Source organism: Entelurus aequoreus, linkage group LG07, assembly GCF_033978785.1.
Source record: "Entelurus aequoreus isolate RoL-2023_Sb linkage group LG07, RoL_Eaeq_v1.1, whole genome shotgun sequence".
Classification (NCBI taxonomy): Eukaryota; Metazoa; Chordata; class Actinopteri; order Syngnathiformes; family Syngnathidae; genus Entelurus; species Entelurus aequoreus.
This window is the reverse complement of record NC_084737.1, coordinates 49,429,829-49,451,643: the sequence shown is the minus strand read 5'-3', so window position 1 is coordinate 49,451,643 and position 21,815 is coordinate 49,429,829. Positions and strand designations below refer to the sequence as shown.

General features: G+C 39.5%; 1 protein-coding gene across 2 annotated transcripts; it reads right to left on the bottom strand.

Annotated features, from left to right (window-relative positions):
• Positions 1–219: 219 nt before the first annotated feature.
• slc25a55b (solute carrier family 25 member 55b) lies at positions 220–14,048 on the bottom strand. Of its 2 annotated transcripts, none has more exons than XM_062052104.1 (9): positions 13,989–14,048; positions 13,490–13,615; positions 7,496–7,551; positions 5,687–5,777; positions 5,473–5,591; positions 5,176–5,371; positions 4,948–5,105; positions 4,797–4,872; positions 220–2,640 (listed from the first exon to the last, which is right to left on the bottom strand). In XM_062052104.1, exons 1-9 carry the CDS (start codon positions 14,009–14,011, stop codon positions 2,481–2,483), a joined length of 1,005 nt encoding a protein of 334 aa, XP_061908088.1. In that variant the 5' UTR covers positions 14,012–14,048; the 3' UTR covers positions 220–2,480. The 2 variants fall into 2 exon arrangements, with proteins under 2 accessions (XP_061908088.1, XP_061908089.1); XM_062052105.1 differs by having other exon boundaries at positions 5,176–5,368.
• Between the last annotated feature and the right edge of the window lie 7,767 nt (positions 14,049–21,815).

Sequence of the window (21,815 nt, the reverse complement as noted above, 5' to 3'; positions counted from 1 at the left end):
GAGTGGTAAAAACAGCTGAACGCTCAGGAGAGGGTATAGTTTTGCAAATGGTTTTATAGAGGATCCTCACTCAGGGTCATGTTAGTCCAACATTGCAGCATGAGCATTCCCAGCAGCACAAATGTGTCCACGCTGGCCGTGTGTGCACACAGTAGTAGGATGACACCTTGCATCAGACTGTTTCGCTCAAATAAACCTCACAAGACACAGACAGGGCAATAAAAGATCAGAATTTATTATTCTGTATTTACATGTGGAATTCTACAATGAATTAAAACATAATACAAAAAAAAAAAAAACCCTATTGTAGGTGATCCAAAGGTTGAAAGTTGTAAAATATTTTTACATTTGGCTCAATTTGAGTTTGCAAAATGTTTCTCCTCAATTTGAGTTTTTACACATTTTGTGACAAATATTCAATAAATATGCATGAAACATTAAAAATAAAATGTTAAAATATCTAAAACCACTTTTCCCCCTCCTAATTTGTACTGTTCTTAATATTCTTATTGCATTGGGGTCATGTGACACAGACAGGTCCAGTCACAGAGGAACCACAGTCAACAACAAAATTAAAGTGGGTCAGTGAGACATGTTGCACTTTTAAAGCACTGTGAATCAACTTCAGTCACGCATCACTGTATCCTCTAACTTTAGAAGAGGATCTATGATGATTTTTCTCTTTTCTGACTTGTAAACGTTATTATAATGTTGGATACTCGCGTTAAACAATGCCAAAGTGTCAAATCATAAGGTTATTGCATTAGGCTGTAAATATTATCATTGTAATTCTAAGTAAAACTAATTGCATATATTCAGTATTTAACTTTTGATATACTTGGCTGAAAAATGTTAACTCTGTGTTTTGCTGACTTATGTTTAACAGTGGGCCATTTGTGACGTCAAATATTGACAGACTAATGGTCATTCTGGACATGCTTTGTCGGCAAGCTACCTCCCCTTTGCCACTGGAGCTTCTTGCCTGATCTATGTCTATAAAATCCATCCATCCATCCATCCATTTTGTACCGCTTATTCCCTTCGGGGTCGCGGGGGGCACTGGAGCCTATCTCAGCTACAATCGGGCAGAAGGCGGGGTACACCCTGGACAAGTCGCCACCTCATCGCAGGGCCAACACAGATAGACAGACAACATTCACACTCACATTCACACACTAGGGCCAATTTAGTGTTGCCAATCAACCTATCCCCAGGTGCATGTCATTGGAGGTGGGAGGAAGCCGGAGTGCCCGGAGGGAATCCACGCAGTCACGGGGAGAACATACAAACTCCACACAGAAAGATCCCGAGGCCGGGATTGAACTCACAACTACTCAGGACCTTCGTATTGTGAGGCAGACGCACTAACCCCTCTGCCACCGTGCTGCCTGTCTATAAAATATACACGATAAAATAAATAATTATGTGGTGACTACGAAATTGATTAGCCGCTGAAGTGAAGACGCCGACATTGCGACTTGGTTTGAAAAAAACAAGAAAATTCAGGATAAAGAATTAATTTCATCTAATCGTGGCATGCGCATAATAACACTGATGTGACATAAATGCTGCTAAAAAACAACTTTTTTAAAGCAGCTCTCGATCCAAGAGTGGACAAGTGTACCTAATGTTGTGGCCGCCAAATTTATATAATGTATATAAAGTTTATTTTATACTGTGACTGAAAAACAACAGCAGTGATGTTCGTTTTTAAGATATATATCTGTTGCTTTTGGAGAGGGTGGGGTGTGGTTTCATTTGCAATCTGAGCAAGCCTCCACAAATGAACATCTTGTCGACAGTCTCAAAAAACGGGTTATAAAAGTGACTGGGGAGCAAAATTCCCGCAAAACACACACCATAGCATATCCAATACATCTTATCTGGATCACAAGGAAGTGTTTTGAATGTAGATCAAAATCATCATAGGTCCCCTTTACAACATTGAATGAAGAGAGTTCTATGAAATCTTGACCTGGAAAAGACTCCAAAATCAAATGAGCTGTTTAGTTACTCTTAAAACAACAGGTTCTGCAGGAGCAGATAACAAGGAGAGGCAGAAACCACGAGGACATTTCCAAATCACTTCCAAAGTGTTCTGAAAATCTTGACAATTAAATTGCTTACACTAAATACTACACTATGGCATCTGCCACGTTCAAGTTTTACCAAGGGTTAACGGCTATGCAGCCATACATTGTTAGTCAAACTTTTTTTTTGACTTATTTTGAGGTGAGTCTATGAAATCTCTGTATGTAATTGATAACACATCATTATCACAGAATTTCCACTAGGATGCAGTTTAGGATTATGAAGTGTTAAGAATTAGACATAAATGGTTTTTTTTTACATTCCGTAAATCTGTTTATGGAGGGAGAGGAGCCCAAGCTAGTCTATCAATTATTTCAGTGGAGGAAACCTGACTTGGAGACCACATAGAAGTGCATGTTGGCCCTTCCATATTATACACCTAACCTCCCCTATGCAGAGTAGATATTATAGGGAGTGTAACCGAGCACCATCTCTCCAACTCCAACAAAGTACACCACCTGGGCGATGCCAAAGAGGGGAGCAATGACAAGGGCCCGACAACTGGCTCCTTTGAGGAAAGCAGAGGCACCCTCTTTTCTCATTATATTTCTGCAATGAAAGGAAACATATGGGATTAGGATTACCTTAGGTCAAGACTGTGTGACATTGGCGTTGTTAGGCCTATTTTAGGGGGGCTCACTGCAGAACAAGAACCTTGTGTCTGCAATTGTAAATAAATTAGTTTTTAAGTGTTGTGTTTCTTGTAGAATCTATATAAAGTAATATACATTAGCCTATTGTTGAAATAATGAAAAAAACATCATTAAATATATTTGTTTTATTGTATTGTTACATTAATAGCTGTTGTATTATTATAGGATGGCTTGTTAAACATTTCATAGGATTTTCAGAGGGAGGAAAAACCAAGACATTTAATATAAAATGTAAAATGAATAAATACATAAAAAGAAAAAGAAAAAAAAAGGTTAAAAGCCATCGTCCCGGGGAGCATTTAATTTTGTCCCGTGCATTTTTTTTATCGTCCCCGGGACGACGGGACTACGTTAATCTCAAGCCCTGGAAGTTACATTTTATTGTTTGCATTATTTGTTTCAGCATTGCACTTTGAAGATGGTCCCTCAGCTCTTTGACAGCTTTGGCTCTTTTTCAGATCAGCAGACAGACTCTAAGTCTTTCTTATTTACAATATATATAAAAGTTTCTCATTTCTATTCAGACTTCCATATATATTTAATTTCCTTAATGGCTTGCCATAAAATATATATATAAATATATTATATACAAGCCAAATTATCCCGATCCAGATATTACTTTAATTCAAGTAATTAAGTAATATTTCCAGGGCTTGAATTTACAACCATTTTAGTCACATATGTGCCCAAAATGTAATCTGTGCAACTTCAAAATATTTAGGAACAAACAATTATTGTATTGTGAGCTAAAGTGGTGGCATTAGCCTCTATCTTGTGAATGAATAACATAGAGGCTAATGCCATGACTTTCATTGTATATTGAAGGATCATGCAAGTAATTGTTTCTTGTTGATGCTGTAAACAAAATGTCACTGTGCAAACCCATGTCTGTTGTTGTACTGAACACAGATTGAAAATAAACCGACTGAAATAATAATAATAACAATGATTAATTTCTAAGTCTGTTAGCCGTTTGTGAAGTTTTGTGCTCGTGCGCTACGTTCGCTTGCATCCTGTGCATCTCCTGGGGGCTAAGCCCCCCCTGTCCTTAAAAGCTAGTGACGCCCCTGCTGTGTGACATTAATTAGCCAATTCATCTGCAATGGAACCTCGATTTATAAACCCCTCCTTCTACGAACTTTTAGATTTCACAAACCGCACACGGAATTAAATGATGCTTTGGTGTACAAATCTTGTTTCCATGTACGAATGTTTCATCCACCCATCATGTGCCTGGAAGCACATTCATTGTGGGTAAACTGGTTTATTCCTGTTGGCAGAATGCTGCTGTAAGCTACAGTGCTGCTTTGTGTGCTTTTTAGGCGTTTTAGCCTTTTTAAAATATTTTGCGAGTTTTGCTAGCTCAATATGAGTCAAAACAAAGCAATGGACAAGCGTTGTGTGGTTTGATACATTCAGGAAGTATCCACAGTATTGTCGACACTGCCATTCCTTTCAACCCCCTCCTCAACCTCCTCGACAAGGTAAACAGACAAGGCAAAGCAGATTTTATTTATTATTCCTAATGATTGTAGCGACCTGGCTGTTAAAGTTAAGGAGTTTTGTGATTTCCAATTGAGTGCACCACAGGGCTAGTGACAGTGTGTGTGTGTGTGTGTGTGTGTGTGTGTGTGTGTGTGTGTGTGTGTGTGTGTGTGTGTGTGTGTGTGTGTGTGTGTGTGTGTGTGTGTGTGTGTGTGTGTGTGTGTGTGTGTGTGTGTGTGTGTGTGTGTGTGTGTGTGTGTGTGTGTGTGTAAGCAAAGCAGCTGCATAACATTGTTGTGGTACGACTTTGTTTTTTAAAAAGAAAGTTGATCAATCACCCCCTTGTTATGTTTGTTTGATAAACAGTACTGTATCGCGCGCTATATTTCGTTCAAAGTGTACAAACATTTACTGAAATATGGACTTTTGTCAAGGCGGGAACCCATTATTCACATTCACATTTAATAATGTAATAATTTTTATATTTAGGAACCTTGTTCAAGAAACAATTAAGTTCATAAATCAAGGTTGCATAGAATTTCTAAAATGGAAAGGTGTCCACGTTACCTGATACAATCCACCACTCCATTGTAGGTTTCTTCATTAGTTCCTTTTTTGAAGGATTGTAGCCTTGTTTTGACCACTATGTAGGATAGACAGAAATGCAGTCTGAGTTCACGTCACTTAAACGCTTCACTTTGACAAAGATTGCACTGACCGTCACAAGGGCTGACAGCTATCGCGCCAACGGTCGCAGCCAAGCAGCCGGACACAAAGGACCAATAGAACGGCACCGATGGGTTTCCTGATGAGTGCTGGCCCAGCTGGTGTAAATGTGCAAAAAGAGGAAAGTACACAACCGAGAAAGGGATGTCCCTAAGGAGGGGACGGAAAAGCATGTCAACTACTGCAGTGTAGACTCACGAAGAGTCTGATGTGTCACTACCTCATTAACGTAGCCCCAAGTCCTCTATACAGTCCTGTGACACCTTTGGTCTTCAGCAGTTCTCTTGTGATCTGTGTGGCTGATACTCTCATGACCTGAGGCGCAGGGCTGCCGTTATAGGAACGGCTGAGGACAGCACTGGTTCCACCCATCTTTAGAGCCGTTACCACACCGGGCATCACCCTTTGTTGGGCTGCTGGAGGATGAAGCAAAAGAAGACAATGTCACAGCTATGTCAAAAAAAATGTGTAATCTATCCAATATACTGTATATGTGTTTAAATACTGACAGCCTTACCAAGCCTGCCAGCATCCTGAAGCTGGATCTTGAGCATCTCCATGGGTGTGGTGACAATGACCTGGCACATCCCGGCGCAGCATCCTGCCAGCATCTCCTTGAACACTGTTAATTTAGCGCTAAAGACACACCCCCGCACATTTTTTACGACAAAACCGATTTATTGCTGGGTTTTAAAGTCATGTTCAGTCTTTCTCTGTTGGACTATACTCACCCATTTTTGCTTAGCTGGTGGCGAAAGAAGTCGTTGGCAGCGAGTTTGATAGCCTTCTCAGGAGTCACTAGGGTCAGATTTACAGCAGCACCTACAGTGGACATGTTATCATGCTAAGCTCATTGGCATCAATTACCTCATTTTCAGAATGAAACATTTGGTGGTCTATTACTGTTATTACTAGGGGTGTGAAACTTACAAGTCCCGATTTCTCACAATATATTATTTAGTATAAAAATGATAAAACACTTTCATAACACGTTACAGGTTACAGGTTACAGGTTACAACAGCCCCACTTGCAAGCTCCTATGACACACACACACACACACACACACACACACACACACACACATATATATATAACTCCCCTGAAGAGCAGGGAAACCTGCGAAACAGGCTTGTAGGGATTAAATAGTCTCCGTGTTTTTTCCCGACGTAACGTGTATATATATATATATATATATATATATATATATATATATATATATATATATATATATATATATATATATATATATATATTTTTTTTTTATTTTTTTTTTCTTTTTCTTTCTTTTTTTTTCTTTTAATGTTTTATTGTTGAAAATTCTGAATCAGTTTAGAATTGGTCATAAGAATAGCAATTAGGATGTGAATACATTTTTTTCAGCACCCCTAGTAATAACTGATGTGTACACAGATATACAGTATTTGAAAGAGTAACTCCCCTTTTTATGTAAATGCCAGTATGTAAAACGCCTTTTTTTCCTCACCCACCCTCTATAGTAGACCTTGAAATGGTATTGTATTAATGTATTTATTTTTTGCTAATTTAATAATACAATTTATTTGACCTAAACTATTGAACATATAAAAACTTGATTAGATAGAGCAAACATATTTCATTTTATCTAGGATGTGTCACTTTATTTATATAAATTGACATTAACAATTCTAAAACGGAACAAAATGGACATGGTGATGTGATGGCCCAGTTCAAAGACCAACTACAGAAGCGTTGATTTGAGTGCTGGATAAATGTCATCTCCAAGAATGTTCTTTTCGGAATGGAAACTGCAGCTAAGATACCACATGTGCAAACGTGGCTGAGAAACATGCAGAAACTTGGCCTCACCTGGCAGGTGGTGAACATGTACCATAACAAAAACAACTACCTGCTGGAAAAGTGTCAATAACATGGGCAAATGAAGTGAATTATATTTATATAGCGCTTTTCTGTAGTGACTCAAAGCACTTTTACATAGTGAAACCCAATATCTAAGTTACCTTTAACAGGTGGGAGCAGGTGGGTAAAGTGTCTTTCCCAAGGACACAACGACAGTGACTAGGATGGCGGAAGTGGGAATCGAACCTGGAACCCTCAACCGAGCTATACCCCCTCAAAATGCGTCTGCTATTTTTAGGTGGAGGCCCAAGGCAATGAGATCCTCAAGAGAGTACTGCCTATGCACACACCTTCTAACCTTCTTCAACCTCAGTCTGACAGACCTGGCTTGTCTTTGCCTTATGCAAGCATTGACCTATTCAAAGTAAGCGAAACCTATCTCTTGTATTAAAAGGGCACCGCTAAAGTCATGTCTTGACTCGACTGTTACTGCATTGACAAATTTGATTTGATTTAATGCACAACGGGCAACTATGTAAAAGTGGCATCTTTGGAGCAACAAAAAACAGACATTATCATGAGAATGGCTTCACTACTTACTACCTCATTAGAGTCCGGCTGACATTAGAGATGATTGATTTACATCACATTTAGTTTTTACACAGTCAACAAATGGACATTTAAAGAATTAAATGAGGATTACCTCTGTAAATGCCAAAGTAACCTTCGGATTTAACGGTCTTTATAAGGCAGTCCATCCTGGTGGGGAAAAAAAAGGAATTAATTTCAGGAGATAAAGGGAGGTTAAGAAATGCTATGACAAATACAGTGGTGGTAATAATAATAATGATAATACATTTTATGTAAATATTTCTTTTTTCTAGTGACTCAAAGCGCGTTACATAGAGAATGCATTATACATTCCATTGGTTTTGGTAAGCTACATTCGTAGCCGCAGCTGCCCTGAAGTAGACAGACTGATACATGGCTGCAAAGTTGTGCCTATGACATCTCCAACCACCACGAAAAGTTAATTCACTTTCACACACTAGTGTGGGTGGCAATCGAACGAAGGTGGGTCAATTGCCTTACCCAAGGACACAACGGTAGTGACTAGGATGGCGGAAGCTGGATTCGTACTAGAAACCCTCAAGTAAATGTACATTTTATTAACTTTTCACAGATAAAAATCACAAACTGCTGTACAAAAGGTAAATTAAAACAACAAATACATTATAACAACAGGGGCAAGATCATAAAAAGGATTTTATAAAAGTTAAAAAGTCCATTGACTAAAAGCTTTTCTGAAAAGCAAAGTCTTCAATTGTTTTTTAAAAGAGTCAACACAGTCAAGCTCACAGAGAGACTGGTGGAAGTCATTCCAGAGTCTGGGGGCAACAGCCTGAAATTACAGGTCTCCCTGATTATTAAAATTAGTTTTGGGGATCTTTAGGAGACCCTTGCCTGAAGACCGAAGGCTGCGCCCTGAAGTGTAGGGGCACAACAAATCAGTGATATACTGAGGGGACCCACTGTTAAATTTTGTCCCTGCTGTTGTGTTTCTGCTCTTGCCCTTTTTTTCTCTCTCTCGTGCAGTTTGACATGCCACTGGCTCCAGGAGACTGGCCACACCTAAATCCCAAAAGATCGCCAGCTATTTAGGCTGAGTGGCGATAGCTGGTTAGTACCGGCACCTCACAAGTTATTATCTGATGTCCATTATCTACACAGCCTTCTCAACCTTCGCTTCTCTGTACCTTGTCCACGTCAGGTCTGCCAGTCTCCAACTTGCCAGAGGCACCTTGTTTTGTATTCGCCATCGATTTGTATAGTTTTTTCACCTCAACATTAAAGAAGTAATGACTGTTTGCTGGTTTCAGTCTCTGCCTTTTTTGAGATCCACACTTACGATTCCTGACAGAAGGTGTCGGTCAGATTATGGATCTCGAAGAGATGAAACATTTTGAGCAAGCCTCGTGAGGTCTGGCGCGACGCATCGGCCAGCAGGATGACCAGGAGATTGGGCCTACAAACTCTGTCGGAATGACAAGACAAATTGATGGTCCAACTCAACACCCTGCTTGCTGACGTCCTGCCTACCACAAGCTCTACTGCCAACCCTTTGGGAAGTCCGAGCGCTCAGATAACAAGCCAACACAGCCGTCTGCTCTCAGCTATCTTGAGAGGTTCTCCGGTGAGAGTGACAATGTGATACATCCATCCATCCATTTTCTACCGCTTATTCCCTTCGGGGTCGCGGGGGGCGCTGGAGCCTATCTCAGCTGCAATCGGGCGGAAGGCGGGGTACACCCTGGACAAGTCGCCACCTCATCGCAGCAATGTGATACAATGTCTGATCAAATGTGAACGACACTTTGAACTTCAAGCCTCTGCCTTCACATCAGAGCGAGCAAAAGTAGCCTTCGTTATCTCTCACCTCAGTGGCCGAGCGGGTGCCTTGGCCACGGCAGAGCGGAACGGTTGCAGTGTCACAAACTCCTCATACGCCACATATTTCAAAGTTTTACTCCAATTATTTAGATAGAAGCTCACAGGCAGGGAAGCGGCAGCGACAAGTCTCTGATTACGCCATAGAGTTCCGCACCTTGGCCGACTGCAACTGGGGTCTGTCAGCTCTCCTCAACGCCTTCTACCTTGGGCTATCGGCACATAATATCACTCGCTCTGCCTTGATGAATTCATATAATTAGCTGTGCGGATTGATACGCGGTTTCAAGAGGAAGAGATGGATTGATCGAATATGCCCACAACTCCCTCATCTGTTCTGCCACAGGTCAAACACCTTTCCATGCAGCATATGTGTACCAGCCTCCATTTTTTTCCTCACTGGAGTCAGACGCCAATGTGAACGGAACCAACGCCTCGCTAACCTCCGTTGCGTCCCCGCACTACACTACCAAGTGGGACAAACAGTGTGGTGTTTTCCTGGGGCCTATCCCTCACTATAGACCCTATTATCAAGATCATCAACTGTGCTGCAATTAAACTCTGCCTTCCCAAATCCCTCGAGTGCAACTCTGTCTTTCATATCTACCGCCTCAAGCCAGTAACCCCGAGCTCGCTCTGCCCTCCGGAGGTGCTTACTCCTCCCCCGCGGCTGGTCGAAGGTCACCCTGCATTTACGGTCGAAGCCATCTTTAACGTGAGAAGAAGGGAAGGTTGATTAGGAAGGGTACGATCCCAAGGATGGATTGCGAGGTTTTGCAGACAGGCCTAGTAAGCTGCAATGCAGGAGGCGTACATATAGGGCAGGGTACTGTTAGATTACGTCCCTGCTGTTGTGTTTCCATTCTCCTCGCCTTCTTTTTCTCTCTCTCCTGCAGTTTGACGTGCCACTGGCCCCAGGAGTCTGGCCACACCTGATCTCAATTAGTTGCCGGCTATTCAGGCTGAGTGGCGACAACTGGTTAGCACCGGCACTGCACAAGTTGTTCCCTGACATTCATGATTTACACGGTCTTCTCAACCATGCTTCTTGTTACCTTTTCCACATAAGGCCTGACCGGTGTCCAGCTTGCCAGATGCACCTTGTTTTGTATTCACCTATGTTTATTCAGGGTGTGCTCTTTTTTTCCCGCAATCGCTTTTTGTTGTCTTTTCATCTTAACATTAAAGAGGTGATGACTGTTAGCTGTTTTCCGTCTTTGCATTTTTTGAGGTCTACACTCACGATTCCTGACACCTACCATGCTACACATGAAAATGCAGGACTTAAATCTTAAACTCAATGCGAAATTGGACTGAAAGCCAATGAGGACTTAATAGAATGGGGGTAGTGTGGGCTCTTCTGAGCGCACCAGTCAAAAGTTTGGCAGCTGCATTCTATACAGTCTAAAATCTCTTTAGAGTTGACTTGTTGATAAAAATTAAAAAACAATTAAAATAGTCAATGCATGACAAGATGAACGCATGAATGATCATTTCGGGATCCGATTTTGACAAAAAAAATTCTCACTTCAGAGCTATTTCCCATCTGATAAAAACAGGATTCTGGACGGCCGCTCTACACTCTGATCCACGCTGTTGGTATCTTAACTTAAGAGGGCCCCAACTTAAGAGTGTTTTGAGATAAGAGCTGTCTCTGTTAATTATTATGCTTTAAGTTGCAAGCAAAAATTTTGGTTACAAAATCTTATCAATTCCCACCCCTACCGTGGAAGTCCACTCTCCAATGCTGCATGTACATTGTTATTGTATTATTTCATAAAACTACTGCAGTTGTAAGTAGTACATTTTATTGTATCATTTGTCTACAATATTTATTATCTAAAAGTTTGCTTTGCTTTTCAAAAGGTATGTTACATGTTAAAATTGTGTTGTTTTGGGGGGGGGCAAGAACATATTAAATTGATTTCAATTCATTTCAATTAGCGATGTTGATTTGAAATACAAGTGTTTTGAAAAGCTTCGTCACAGAACCAATTAAGCTCGTAAATTGATGTACTGTAAATTGTTCAAAAATGAAAAAAAAACAATTGACTGATTCTCATTTTACCGCTGGGGTTGTTCTCTTTCTCTGTTCTCTCTTTTTCCTCTTTGTTCCCTTTTAAAACATGGACTCAAATAGAAATTGCAATACAACTTGAACAGGAGTATTGCTTGGATTTACATCAAGTCACATCCGGCTCTTTAGATATGCGTGGTGGTCAAGCCAGCGTCTGTTCTCAAAGGGTACTAGATGCTTCAGCCTTTCCTAAAGAAAAATGCACTATTCTTGTGTTGTTTTTCGGCTATACAAATTGTTCAAATCGCAAAAAGGATAAACCTTTCTTCAGAGTTCTTCTAAAGGTGGTCAAGAAGGGCGGAAGAGTACAATATTTTATGAAAAACGACAAGAAAAGTACCATGCACTTTAGTACAAGAGAGCAGAGTTGAAGAATGCACAAATTTACAGTGATCACTTCGTCAAAGGTTTGTTTGATATACTTTTAACATGTATTAGTTCCCATTTAAGTATTTTAATATTATTTGTATTTCTTAAAATACAAATAAATAGTGAGTCTAAATAAAAGAAAAGCAAATGTGAGCAAAATCTAAAAGAGTCAAGCTTTTACCAAAGGCAGTGCTCATTAAATGACGCTTTAACCACATACTGTCATGTCTGTGTGATCATGTTTTGTTTCGTTTTGTTTTTTGGCTCTTTGTGTACTTTTGTTTGTTGTGTCACCATAGCAACCCATTAGTTTTCACCTGTCATGTCACGCACCTGTTTCACGTTTTGAGTCACGCACCTGTTTTCACTAATCATGTCACTATTTAAGCCTGTCTGTTTCTGTTGTTCGTGCTGGTGACATTCTCTATCTATTCATCCATGCTACCCATGATATTCCTGCTACCATAGTTCCATGCCAAGTAAGTTTTGTTTATTAATGCCACAGTTAGTGTTTTTGTTTCATTGTTCATAGTTTCTGCCTTTTGTGCAAGTTTTGTTTCATTAGCCAAGTTTTTGTACTTCCGCCTTGTGCACGCTTTTTGTTTATTCCTTTTTGTAGTCATTATTAAATCATGTACCCACCTTCACACCACGTATGGTCCAAATCATTTGCACCACGGGAGAACAAACTATGCCAAAGTCCAAGTCCTGACACATACACAACAATGAGACCTATACTTATATTTAGATTAAGACGAGGAAAAACATACTCGTAAACAGCACATGCAATAACAACAAGGCAACAAACATGGTGGCAGTGGACGCAAAGCTAAATCATGAAATGCAACATTACCGGAGCAAAAATGATGCATATTTATCAGAGAGCCTTAAAACAAATTCCCTTGACCCAGCCACACACAAAAAAGTTGTAGACTTTCATGCTTTTCCAAGTTTTTATCTGTTTTGTCGTGTAGAAGGACGTCTGGAGCATAGTTTGACATATCTGGGAACTCCAGACGTATTGTCCTTTATATCCCTCAACAAATCTTTTTTTGATAAAATATAGGGATCTATTCCATTGCGTAGTTTTATTTTTTGCCGGTATCTGCTTCTTGCAGGAAGATCTCGGCCCCTTGACCACCAGTCTTTTTGACTTCTGGTAAGACGTCACTTGACGGACTACAAATGTGGAGGGGCGTGGCCCTGCGGCGAAGTGGGATGTGTCAGGACCGGCTTCGAGATTGGTGAGTAGATGGCCCACCTGGGCGCGTTTATCTAATCATCTGTCGCTCTGTTAGAAGCAGCAGCTGGGAAGAAGAGAGGGTTGTTGATGGTGGCTGGAGTTGGAGCACGAGCGAGAACGAGAGCGAAAGACAATTGCTGAAAAGCACTACAGAGACTTTATTGTAAAATAAAAACAGTGTCTGAAAGCCCTGAAAAGGAGCGGTGATGTCTGTGCTTGGTGGCCAAAAGAACCCGGAACAAAGCGACTTCCACAACAAGCATTACCGGAATCAAAGCAATACTGGAATCACTAGTTACAGCAAAATAAATATACAGTCACCCAGTACTGTAGTACCTGCCAAACACGACAAATTAAAAAACGTAAATACTGCTGGCAAGAGCAGTAACAGCAGGAATGAATTTCTTGCATTGTCAGAATGACGTCACTAGAGAATTTGATTCATGAACTAGCACCAATATAACAAATGTGTGTCAACACATAATGAATGAAAAGGCCTGCACAAGTTTTAGGGGTTTAGGTATCCTGTCATGTCTCTGTAGCTGTGTCTGGTTTCTTACATATTCCTGTAAAGTTGCTGACTGCTTTGCTGGTTCTGCAGGCGAGTCTTTGCCAGGTCGATTGGGAACACACAGGTGACTCCAACCATGCCGGCAATACCCCCGTTGATCAGTTTAGCCGGAAGGCTGGAGAATGAAGAACTTCATTCAAATACCGGACATTGCTGTTCCTACTACATACTGTATATACTGTACATGGAATAAAGCGTGGCTCTATAGTTATGCAACTTCAACTGATTAAGCTATAAAAATCATTGAAGCAGCAAGTTTAAAGACAATTTGAGAATGCAATGAATGGTGGTTGTAAAAACATTGTGACAAAATGTAAATAACCTGACATATCAACATAATACTAAATATTACATAAGGCATCCCCTGTTATTAGCTATGAAAATTGAACAAACCCAATCGTCTTCATATTTTAGACAATAAAATCATGTATTATTGTAATACACCACATAATCTGACATGAAAACATATATTAGAAACAGGTTCCTACCTAATCTGCTGCTGTTGAGCCATGGTTTTAGTGGTGTTGAAGGTCGCAAAAGCACAATGATGGAGGACAAGCAGGCTGAAGCGCCACAGCAGAGACACTGAGAAGACAGGTGGTATGTATTTATAGAGAGTCCAACTGAGCTGATTCAGGCTGAAATCCGACTCTCATCACTTTCCAGTCTCCACCCCAGTCATTACAGGCAGGAAATCGCCAAAATCAACGCACAATCACAAGTCTCACCTGTAACTTTGTGTCTATCTGTCAATGGAATGTAGTTTGCTCGGTTAAGTCCATAAATGGTATAACAAAACTTTCCAAAGTAATTAAAATCATTGTTACAAAGTAATTACAAAAGTAGACAACAGAATAAGGACATTAGTACCTTATATGGTTATGGTAACAGTTTATTGAGTATATGTAAATGTCGCTTCTTCTACCACTCCTAATGGAAGAAAAGAGATGGCCAAGAATGTGTAGGTTTGGCAGAAAAAGTGAACTGGTTGAGCTCGCCTCAGGGAAATCAAAGGGTGCCTAATGCAATAACGTGCAGACGTGTCCAAGTCAATACACTTCCTCCCGTATGCACAAAGGCAGTGCTGGCTAGTTTTATGCCCTGAGCAAACCATCCCACCCCCAAAAAAGACTTACCCCCAAACCCCGCCACCAACACAACAATATATCATAATATATTATTTGTATTATTTTATTATATAATCCTTTACATAAAATTCTTATATATTCTTATATTTTGACATCACTAAATTGGCCTTAGTGTGTGAATGTAATTGTGAATGTTGTCTGTCTATCTGTGTTGGCCCTGTGATGACCCAAGAGGGACAGGCGGTAGTTAAGGGGTGGATGGATGGATTCTTATGAGGGGCCGTTAGGGACATTATTCAGAATTACCTCTTACATACACTACTGAAATGCTCTCACATAAACAACTGAAATCTTTTTCTTTTATACACACTACTGAAACACTCTTATAAACACTACTGAAATGCTCTTACATACACTACTGAAATGCTCTCACATAAACAACTGAAATCTTTTTCTCTCACACACCCTACTGAAACACTCTTATAAACACTACTGAAATGCTCTTACATATACTACTGAAACACTCTTATAACACTATATCACATGTAGGTTACAAAGTGCCATGTTAATAATGTTTATTAGAAGTTAATTAATTTAGCATATAGCGTTTAGCAATACTTATAAAAAAAAAATGCCACAGTCTGTGAATTTGCACTGCTTGTGTTGCAAACACAAACTAGATTAAGGGTGAAATTAGTTGCATGACATCATGCTTCCATTTTTATAGTTGCTATTTCAGCAAAACTAAAAACCAAATATAGTCGTCTTCTGTGGCCAAAAGCAACATACCAGCAAGAGGCTAATTATCTGCCTGTTGCATAACACCCACGTCACTCATAGACATTTGCATACCTTTATCTTGTGCTCATTTCTCATTTTCTCCTTTTTTTAAACTGGGCATTTGATGGCTTCTTTCTTTGGCTTCTTCAGAGTCACGAAGATAGATGACCGCAGATACTTTTTTTTCTTATTATTATTTTTTCACATAACCCAGTTATTTACATGTAGGTATAAGGTTATATTTTAATTTTAGGAATGAAATACAATTTATTTGGAAGCAGTGTTGTGTGGCAGTCGCCATTTTTATACAGACGCCAATTTGAGCGTCCTTTTGGCAGCTTGGTCATCGTTTTATGCAGTTTTTATAAGGTTGAGATAAAAAAAAACATTATTGTTACGAGTACATTATTTTCAAGTTGCTGCTAATGTTTAAAATGTCGTCTTAAGCCTTGGACTTTATTTTATAAATTGTTCTTTGGTGTTTTTGTTCTTAGCTTGGGATTTGAGCATAGCTAAAGGTTTGTGTTAAAGAAGATTGAAGATTATACTTTACTATTCTTATATTATTTTCAAGGGTTCTTAATAACTTTATGTGCATCTATCTATGCATGAAACTAAGTATGTGTTTCAATAAAACAACTTGACACGCATATTTTGGTTTGACTTTGTCTAAATTTGCTTTCTGAAATATATCGTATATCGATATTCATTCAAAATATATTGCGAGATAAGTTTTGGTCCATACAGCCAAGCCCTAGTTAGGATGCCCCCCCAAAAGCACAAGTCCGGACATCTGAAAAGATTTAAGAAGGAGGCCAGTAGTAGGAGCAGCAGAGCAGGGGCCCTGGACATCAAAAACTTTTTGGTGAGAAAGTAAAACTACCGCGGGCTGAAACAGTACTACCAGTAGTACAGAATACTTCTTCATTCATTTAATGTCTGTAACATTACCTTTGTTGGGGCACACACTGAATTCTGGAGCCTACGTTAGCTGTCATCTGGCTTCACTACACTCTGGACTAGTCGCCAGTTTATTTTTAAAAAAAAATGGTGCGACAGATTGTTTTATACACATGTCTGACAGTGCTCCAGTATATGTGCCCATGAGAGGCTGCATTAAATTGTATTATGACACATTTGAGTTCTATTCTTTAACAATAATTACTGAATAACCTTTGGTCAGTTACGTTATCATGATGTGTTCAATGTGGTCTTGTAAAATGGGTTATTAGTGCATTGACATGAAAATAGCCTAATTACAAAAAAGTTAAATGTTCAAAGATTTGTTGTTGTGTGTTTAGATAGCATTATAAAATAAAAGACACCAGCTGATAACAAAGTAAAAAAAGACTATAGAATTTGGGACAGTTTTACATTGACTTTCATATCATAACATTACCTGTAACTGTTGCAGGTGGAGAAAGGACGTTTAGCAAACTGGAACTAGTCAAGAACTATGTCAGACCCACAACAAGCCAAGAGACGTTACATAGCCTTGCTGGACTTACAATTGAAAGTCAGCTAAGCCAACAATTGGATTTCAAAGACCTAATAAGCAAATTTAACTAAAAAAGAAAAAGAAAAAGGCCCGTTGTTGGGCTTTCTAATGAGACTTACAGTTAACAAACAAGCCAATTTAAACTTTAATAGCGATTAGATGAGGCTTATTGTTTTCGATATTTGTTCTATAACAATACAAGCTTTTTGTTTTACTTGCAGATTAAAGTTAAATGCCACGTATTTACCTGTGGACAATCTTGAACCAGGACACTTGAGCATTTGAGTGCTTGATTGGTAAATACAAAAAATACCCACTACCTATTTGTTGAGCGGTTAATTGAAAATGTATTTGCAACCAAAGATGTAATAGCATATTGCAAATCAGTGGAACGAGAATAATACAACTAATAATACATAATAATACTCTGACTTGTTAAGTCGTTAATCGCAAAAAAGGAAAACTTTTATGTGTATTACACCAGACATGAAAAACAAGAACATTGAAGGTGGCAATGAATGAGGTAGAGTGCCCACACCGATATTCTTTCAGGAGGCCCAGAATTCCTAGCAACGGCCCTAATTACTGGTACCTAAAGTGCACTCTTTCGGGATTATGATGAAGATGTGTTCTGAAATGAAAATGCTAAATCATTTATAATCCTTGTTTTATTAAATTATTTGGGTTTTCTTATTTCTATTCTGTCTCTCAAATTTTCAACATTCATCCATCCATATATTCTCGACTGCTTGTCCCTCTCGGGATCGCGGGGGTGGATGGAGCCTATCGCAACTCCACTTGGGCGGAAGGCGGGGTACACTCTGGACAAGTCATCATAGGGCCAACACAGATTGATAATCATATCAATAAAGTTTGGTATTGTTCAAATCTTTGTAACAGTGTAAGTAAGTGCTCTGTGAAAAAGTACATGAAACATTTGGTTTAATTGCTTCAAAAAGCTAATTAGAGTTAGGTTTTAGCATACCTGGTGTCTCGTTAAGTTACATAGCTTCAGAGGTGTGGAATGCAGCTTGCATGTTTGGAGTTTGCTCTGCACAAAAAAACATGATTTTTTTAAGCCATGCCTGGCCAAAAAAAAGGCTTTCAGAGGACCTCCTATGAATAACTTTTGATTTACATAAAGCTGGCAAGGGTTAGAAAAATATTTAAAAGATTCTAGTTAGAAATACAGCAGTGTACATTCATGCAAACACTTTGGGACTTTCACTACTCTAGAAGTGGGGGTTAGGTCAAAATGACACTAAGAACACAACAAAGGCTGGATGAATGGATAGATAGACGGATGGAACTTTATTGCCATAGCACCTAACAAGTACATTTTAGTACATAGACTCGTTAACGATGAAAACAAACAGCCCATTTGATTTGCTCAAGCAGTTATGGCATGACGAATAGGCTAAAGGAAGCACCTTGTTGACCTTATTGCTGCCAAGTTCTTTATTCTAAGTGTAAGCATATTTTTTATTGTTTTCAATCTAATCAAAGATCAAAGCAATGCTGTTATTTTTAGATGCACAATATATCTGTCAATAGTATCCTCAGATTAAGATCCATCCATTCTTTTTCTACTGCTTGTCCCTCTCAGGGTCACGGGGTGGCTGGAGATCATGTCACTTGTATGTATTTGAGAGCCAGTGGTCTAAAATGCTATACTGTATTAATATCCTCTGAGCTATGCTATCTCGGCTACTGAATTACCAAATTAGACCACCAGATGGCAGTCGAGCAGAGGAAATTGGCTGTTGTGTGCATCAAATTAACAACCCATCACTTGGTATATTTCTTTACCAGCAGGTTTAAACTGGGTATTACAATCCAAACATGTTTTTAAGAAAATCTAAAAACCCTTATACTCTAAAAGCATTCATTAATGTTATGCCAAGACTGAGTGGAACAGGTGTAAAATGAGCAAATTACCACCTGTTATGCAACTAGGAATTAGATGTCATCGCCCGAGGTTAAGGTAATTATTGTTCTTTTTTTATGGAGGCATCAAGGCTGAATTGCATCACTTGCATATTTTTGTGAAGACGGCACCAGAGGGCCTGCGTGGTAAATTGCTTTACAAGTCATTAAACAGTGGCCAAACAAAGGGGAGGTTCATCCTGTTAGAAAAAGAGGCTTAGAGAAATGTATTACTGGGAGTCTCAAGCTCTATTATGAATCCAAATGATGTACAAGGCATGGTTCTGTAGCTCAAACTCATTTCCAGGACCTCTTTGGCTGTCCTTGGAACTCCTTGTGAGTAAGAAGAAATAGTTTGACCCAAATCATCACTGGCGTCCTTGAAGAGTTGTATTAATAACCTGAGGAATCTGGAGGCCATTCAATCCTCCTACCTCTTTCAATTTGAGCTTCCCTTTCCCAAAGTATTTGTATTTATTTATTTATCTATTCTACCGCCTTTGTGGACTGTTTGCCCCCTTCACACCCTCAAGGTCTCACTCAATACTGAGGGGACGGCGTGGTGCGGTTGGGAGAGTGGCCGTGCCAGCAACCTGAGGGTTACAGGTTCGATCCCTAGTTTCTACCAACTTAGTCACGAGCAAGACACTTCACCCTTCCTCCTGATGGGTTGTTGTTAGCGCCTTGCATGGCAGCCCGCCATCAGTGTGTGAATGGGTGAATGTGGAAATAGTGTCAAAGTGCTTTGAATGCCTTCAAGGTAGAAAAGCGCTACACAAGTATTACCATTTATTTTTGTATTTTTGTATTTTTAATTTCAATATCCTTTTTATGTAGCTTTTAGCATGAGCGTGTTTTGTCTTCATTCATGTTTCACCGTGTGAAGAGAAAAAATTGCCTCCTAAAATGCACATGTCAATTTACTGGTGTAGTTAAGCCAGACATATCAAGTTATCAATAAACAACTATGGGACAAGTGGTACAAAACGGTTGGATGGATGGAACCATTTTTGCTGCATGTTGACTTTATTACTGCTTTTTATATTATTGCACCCACTACTGACCAATTGGAGAAAAGGGTGATGCATTTCAGCAAATTTAGAATGGTTGTGTCGCGATTGCATATGACAGTTATTAGATTCCTTTATTTGGTATTATATCCTGTGCAGAGCCCATATTTTTTCATTCCACCTCCTGTTTGCCTCATATCCCACCACTTTTCTTATCTAAGTGCTGGCTCCCTCACCTGTCCCTGGCTGGCAATCAGGATGTTTCTTATATCCTGTGATCATGTGTGCTTCCTACGCCTATTTTCCCTTTGTGCACTAACATCCCGTCAGCGTATCTTTGTTTTTATTTTACCTGTGTTTTCCTATCAAAAGGGCTTCTTTCCTGTACTTGCTTGCTGTCTCTGCATTCTGGGGTCTAGACAAACAAGGAACAGGGAAATCACGATAAAAAAAAGTGGGATCTACTGTACAACTGGAGAACTCTTCCTGAGGTTCTCCGTCTTTTAAATGTATAATTTGTTGGTGACAAGTCCAGGGTGTACACCGCTTTTTTACGTCTCTAAAAGTCAGCTGGTATAGACTCCAGCTCATCCCTACCCTAACAAGAACAAGCGGTAGAGAAAATCAAAAGATGGATTGATGTTGATGTCCAGAACTTTATACAAAGTACTAATGTAATGCACAGTCCCAGAGGTAGAAGGTTTAAAACACAACATGCTTTTTACTTCCATTATTGAGTGTCTACTCACAGCAGATATGTCAGCTTTGGGGCATGTTTGGAATACTGTGGATCGACAAATACGACAGAAGGCGCCAGTTCCTGCCAATGACCATTCCCTTTGCGGAGCAAGAAGCAAATGTAAAGATGTAGGCTAGGCCTGTTGGGACATAGCTTGTGTCTTCCTCGGCTATCTGCTATCAAATGCATTCAATCTGAGGAGATGCATTGCATTACATGAAACCACAAATATAAAAGGTTTGCACAGAATAAATATATAGTTTTGTGGAGAAAAAAAAAAAAGGAGGAAGCAAAAAGTGTTTTTATCTGTGCATATAGGTCTGCTTTAATGTGTTATCCAACACACTCATGCATACATACAAACATACATAATTCATTTGTTCAATTTATTTGCACCTAGATGTGTGCGTGATGAAAGATGACACACCTCTAAGTGTGAGGAAAGGACTGCAAAAAGGAAGAAAATAAAGGTTATGGGAGCTCCTTAATTGGGGACCCTGTCTCGGAAAGTTGTGACCTGTCGACAGCTGAGGAGAAATATCATTGATCAGTCCGGATAAGAATAGCAACCTGCAAGTTTGTCTATGGCTTTTTCTTCTCATTCATGTGGTCATTAACAACAGCTTTCAAAGTCAAATGTCCTCTAACAGTCCTTCTTGTTACAAACTTAAACCACCGTTTTTTTCGGATTATAAGATGTATTTAAAATCCTTTCATTTTCTCAAAAATCGACAGTGCGCTTTGTAACTTTGTGCGCCTAATGTACGGATCGATTATGGTTGTGCTTACCGACCTCGAAGCAATTTAATTTGATACATAGTGTAATGATAAATGTGACCAGTCACAAAGAAGAGACTTGTGTAGACTGTAGGTTGACGCCTGTTCAATAAATGAGCCTAGAAAGCACCTGTAAGCAAGCAACACCAAAACTTTGATGTTTCATTAAGAATATAGAACATTACACACAGCTCTAAAAAATATGTCAAAATGTTTTAGCACGACCTTGGTAAGCTTCAAAGCCGCACCGCTTGATGGAACGTGGATCCTTACGGATACCATATAGTCAGACGTTCTGTGCTTCAACATATGAGTATTATTATGGTGCGTGAATAAGTGTGTGTTTATCGCAGTAGTAAATGCAGTGGATTCCTGCTAACCAAGAAACAGATAAGCTAAATTACGACGGTTGCAATTTGTATACACTGTAAAAACAAAAATCGGCACAATTTACGGTAAAATACCAGCAGTTGTGGTTGCCAGGAATTCACAGTAAA

Bases quoted from the DNA above. Each gene is read 5' to 3' on its own strand.
- slc25a55b (XM_062052104.1), bottom strand. From the start codon at position 14,011: ATGGCTCAACAGCAGCAGATTAG. The intron at 4,873-4,947 runs GTCAGTGCAATC...TATCCTACATAG, and splicing joins AGCTGTCAGCCCTTGTGACG to TGGTCAAAACAAGGCTACAA. The intron at 2,641-4,796 runs GTAACGTGGACA...CTTTCATTGCAG, and splicing joins GGAGTGGTGGATTGTATCAG to AAATATAATGAGAAAAGAGG.